Source organism: Centruroides sculpturatus, unplaced genomic scaffold (assembly GCF_000671375.1).
Source record: "Centruroides sculpturatus isolate CEXI.00-Female unplaced genomic scaffold, Cexi_2.0 scaffold1237, whole genome shotgun sequence".
Classification (NCBI taxonomy): domain Eukaryota; kingdom Metazoa; phylum Arthropoda; class Arachnida; order Scorpiones; family Buthidae; genus Centruroides; species Centruroides sculpturatus.
In genome coordinates, this window is record NW_019385374.1 from 248,138 (window position 1) to 253,129 (window position 4,992).

Here is a 4,992-nt window from a genome sequence, read left to right on the forward strand (position 1 = left end):
AACGGAGCAGGAAGACTTCTGATTATTGGTTTCTAACAATGTAAAGGCCACCGTAAACTAGGCAATATAGAAGCAAATTAGTTCGATCATCTCCCGCTTGATGCCCGCAGTCGACTCGATGTCATTCTATTATACGTCACACCAGAGTCGATAGATATACTGGTCCTTGGACCTTCTCGTCCTCCCTCTCCGGGGGTTTTCGTCGGGGCAGATGCGATCTATCCATCGACACACGCTAACGAGGGGCCGTTAAGACCGGGGAAGAAAACGCGGAAAGAAGGAATTTTTGGAAGAGGAATTCGGGACAGGAGAGGGAGTGCAAAGTAGTGGTCCCTGAGAGCGGAATAAAGTTTGTTTTGTGGAAATATTGGACTAGTTGATTAATTAGTGTGATGAACCGACGGGGCGGAATCCGCTGATTAAAAACGAGTTCCCTACATTGGCGCAGCCGACAGGATCGTGAAGTCAGATCGACAGGATTCGATCTGTGAAGAGAGTGATTACGAGCCAGAATAAGAAGAGTGGATCGGAACCAAGCTGAGTGGGTAATTGGGCACGGCGCTAAGGTTTGAGGAATATACAAGGTGTACACCAGAGAAGAGGTAGGAAAATTTTGTACTTGTCGGAAACGAAATTCACGGCGGAATGCTAAGCGTAAAGGGAGTTAAGAAGGAAGATCTACGGATCGTGGCAGAAGAGCTTTGTGGCACGATAGACGACAATCTGAGGGTATCGGAGTTAAGGGAACTTATTACGAAAAGTGACGATTTCGCTAGTGACCCAGATTTTGTGCTGAAGATTTTGACTTCCACTGTTACGGAAAGGAAACGGAAGGAGGAACAAGAGAGCCTAAAAAGGGAACAAGAGGGGCTAGAAAGGGAACGCCAGCACGAGTTAGACCTGGCGCGGATTAACGCTACTATTCAAAGCAGGGCGAGTAACGGTAGTCCCAGTCCTACGAAGGGCCATCCGGGTGATGGGCCCGTCGGGAGTATTGAGAAATTGATTACGAGCGTGAAAACGTTAACATTGCCAGTCCCAACTAAGCCCGAAAATTGGAACCTATTTTTCGTATCTATAGAGCGAGCGTTCCAATCGAAGAATGTGCCGGAAGAGATGAAAGCGGAGATACTGATCAATATTCTGGGAGAAAAGGCCGCAAACATTTTGATTTATATAACCGAAGACGAGTTAAAGGATTACTCAAGCGTGAAGAAATTAGTGTTACGAGAATACGAACCGTCCGCCCAATGCTGCCTGGAAAATTTTCGGAGTGCTAGGCGTAGGCCCGACGAGACTCACATGCAATTTATGTCGAGAATAGCGTCGTCTTGGGAATACTATTGAGGAGAGTGAAGGACTTGGAAACTGCAAAACAATTAATCGTGGCGGACAGATTATTTCAGACGCTGGATGCCGAGACGGCGGCCCATATAAGCGTACGTCAAGGCGAGGGTTGGTTTAACCCTATCGATATGGCGAGAGAGTGCGACCTATATTTCGAAAGCAAGGGAAAATCTCTAACCGAGACGTACAACGAGTCGCAAGAGTCGCGGCGTCTTCCAGAGTGCCAGGAGTACGATCACCCACCACTGAGAGATGAGGGACAGAAAGACACACTCAACTATCGTCAGGAAATGAAACGGAGGGAGTGCTTCATCTGTGGATCAACGCAACATATTTCTAGATCCTGCCCGCGGAAGATAAGGGATACACCCATAAACGATAGTCGCACTCAACCCTCGACCGGTCGGGGACGGAACGACGTCGCGATAGTGGGGAGTGAGGTCAGAACACTTTGACGAAAAAACGAGCAGCTGATTAAGAACGGGTTCCCTACAGTTACCATTAAGGCTAAGACATTTCTCCCAACGTGTAACAAGTTTCTTCATTCCGTCACTGAAAAATTCTTCTCACTTTTTTTGAATCCAGGACTTGACAGCTGCCTTCAGCTGATCGTCCGAGGTGTAATGATTAACCTTGAGGTCTCTCTTGAGTAGAGGAAAAAAATTAAAATCGCAAGGTGCAGGACTGGGGGAATAATCTTGCACCTTGCGATCTTCTACAGTATTAAAATATTCAGATATAATCCAGATTGAATTTCAGGTAACAAACACACTATTTATATTTTCAATAAATAAGCATAATACAAAATTTTGCGTTCCTTGTTCCCTTGATCTTTGTACATTCTCTCCATGCCTTTCTTCATTCGCTTTCTGTTCATTTATCCTCTCTCGTTCTTCATTTGCACGCTCTTTCTGTTCGTTCATCCTCTCTCTTTCTTCATTTTCACGCACTCTCTGTTCATTCATCCTCTCTCTTTCCTCAATCGCACGCTCTCTTTGTTCATTCATCCTCTCTTTTTGTTCAATCTCCCTTTCTTTTATTTCATTTGCTTTTTCTCGCTCTTCATTTGCTCGCTCTCTTTGTTCAATCGCATATCGTTCACCCGCTCTTTCTCTTTCAAGAGCGGAAAGAGAAATAAAAGAAAGGGAGATTGAACAAAAAGAGAGGATGAATGAACAAAGAGAGCGTGCGATTGAGGAAAGAGAGAGGATGAATGAACAGAGAGTGCGTGAAAATAAAGAAAGAGAGAGGATGAACGAACAGAAGAGCGTGCAAATGAAGAACGAGAGAGGATGAACGAATAGAGAGATCACGCCAATTCATTTTCACGCACTCTCTGTTCATTCATCCTCTCTTTTTGTTCAATCTCCCTTTCTCTTATTTCATTTGCTTTTTCTTTCTCTTCATTTACTCGCTCTCTTTGTTCAATCGCATATCGTTCACTCGCTCTTTCTCTTTCACTCGCTCCTTGTTCATCCGCTCTTTCACCATGCATTCTTTGTTCATTTTCTCTTTGTAACCTTCTTCTACTTTCTTGTGCTTCTGTTCTTACGATTTGACGTCTTAACTGATTTCTCTCCCTGTTTTTACGCAATCTTTCCTCTTGCTGTTGTGATGTCTCATTATTTCTTCTCCTTCGTTCCCGTTCTTTATTTTTTTTTTTTGTCTTTCTCTTTCAATTTTCTGTAAAAGTTCCATCTTTTTTATACAAACTTGGTTCCTCAGTTATAGAACTCAGATCTGTTGAATGGAAACTCTTCGTTGTAGTAGTCGAGCTGGATGTTGTGGTTAATGCAGGCCTGGGAGTGCCATTTTCCCTCTGAAAAAGTGAGAAAAGTGAGTTGAAATACAGAAAAAGTGAGTGCAATACAGGTAGCCCTCGGTTTATGCCGGCTCAGTTTACGCCAATTCACAATAACGCCGCTGCGCAATTCGCCATTTCGCAGTGTAATTTCCCGATTTTCCCTATGCTAGAATGATTTTCATTTCAGTGTTGACGTATTTACCAACCCGCGACATTGTATATTCGTTAAAACAAAGATTTTTCTTGAATATATTTATTTTTTGTGCTTATTGTTATTGGGTATGTATACATTTGCATTAAATTAATATTAAAATATTAAACATTTAGGTACCCACGAGTCAAGTTATTAAACTTAATAGTCCAATAAATGGTTCCGAAACCATAGTGCCAATGAATGTATCCCGTATCGATCTGATACGGGATACATCGTTCAGGAAAACACTTTATGACGCAGTAGCACTTCCGGCGATCACAAATTATTATTAGTGAGACAAATCTACTTCTCATTGGCCAGACGATATCTATCTCTTCTTAGCCACCTTCAATTTTCCTGCTCAAACTGACCTTATATATAGGCTACAACAACCAGTGGTCGACCAATCAGTGTCACCGCTTGTCTGTAGCTCTACGTAGGGTTAATGTATCCTTTCAACTATGGAAAGTTTGACGGATGAACTTTGTGAGTTAGACAATGATTGGGAGAGAATTGCAAATGTAAAAAGGAGCATCATATTCGACCATATTCCGAAATTCTCAATGAAAGAAAACAAAAATGTAAACAATTAAAGATGGTTTTTAAGCCTCTGTTTTAAAAATCTCATAGTGGCGGCAACGTAAACGAGATCTGAATTAAAACAGTGGTCACTTAAAGGAATAGAATACACTCCTGTACTATTGTTACGGTTTCCTTTCTTCTTATGATTTGGTAGAATTCTATATATCGTAGGATTACAATGATAAATTATTCTTAAATTACTCTTGTGAGCTAATTTTTTAATCATCGAGTGTAGGAAAGGTTATTAAAGACAGATCCTTTTTTCCGAAAAATGTAGATTTGAAACTAAAATTTTTTAATAAAAACATTTCACTTTATGATAAAATACATTTTAAAAATTAAATTTATATGTATTTTGCATTATATTGTATTAATAAACAAAATTATTTGCTTATTTTTCACTTATGTAGAACCTAACGCTATACCTCACTGTAAATATGGGTTCATTTTACGCTGATTTGATTTGTGCCGGCTTTTGTAGGAATGGAACTGCAGTGTAAACCGAGAGCTACCTGTAGTGACAAAACAAAGTGAAAACATGGAAGGAAAACTCAGCAAAATAGCAGTAAAAGTTTTTTCTTTTTATTGTTATGGTTAAATACATTTTAAAACTTTTTGTATATACTGTAATATTTCCAGTAAACCATGAATACTTAATAAGTCTTTGGCTTCTGTAAATAATCAGTCATGAAAGATGATGTTCTTTTATTAAGATTTTTCTGGATGTTTTCAGCTTTCTTATTTTTTGCTTCCTCTTGCTTTTAAACACTTTTAACACTAACAAGCATGACACGTGCTGCCCGTATTTCATTCATATTCTTGCTATTAATGGCCTTCTCCAGTTTTTTGTTTGCTGCTTCTAACAAAACCTGGCCTGTCTCTTGTATTTCACTTCTACTTTTTTCTGTTTTAAACTCTGCTGCAGTGCCATAATCTTTTCCTTGACATGAATAGCTCTCTTTTGATGTTCTTCAAAATTTTTCTTTGCTTCCTCTTCTGCTCTTTTTTTCTGTTTCTCTTTTTCTTTTAACTTCTTTTCATTTTCCAATTGATCTTGATAATTTCT

At 39.9% G+C, this 4,992-nt stretch overlaps 1 protein-coding gene and 1 pseudogene across 1 annotated transcript; one reads left to right on the plus strand and one right to left on the minus strand.

Annotated features, from left to right (window-relative positions):
* The first annotated feature begins 645 nt into the window (after window positions 1-645).
* LOC111638283 lies at window positions 646-1,884 on the plus strand (annotated as a pseudogene).
* Window positions 1,885-2,102: 218 nt separating this feature from the next.
* On the minus strand, window positions 2,103-3,166 carry LOC111638284 (putative golgin subfamily A member 6-like protein 19; the record flags this gene model as incomplete). Its single annotated transcript, XM_023383960.1, has 3 exons — window positions 2,103-2,460; window positions 2,661-2,994; window positions 3,061-3,166. Coding segments are annotated over 3 exons (798 nt in total), but the record flags the coding sequence as incomplete, so codon positions are not given.
* Between the last annotated feature and the right edge of the window lie 1,826 nt (window positions 3,167-4,992).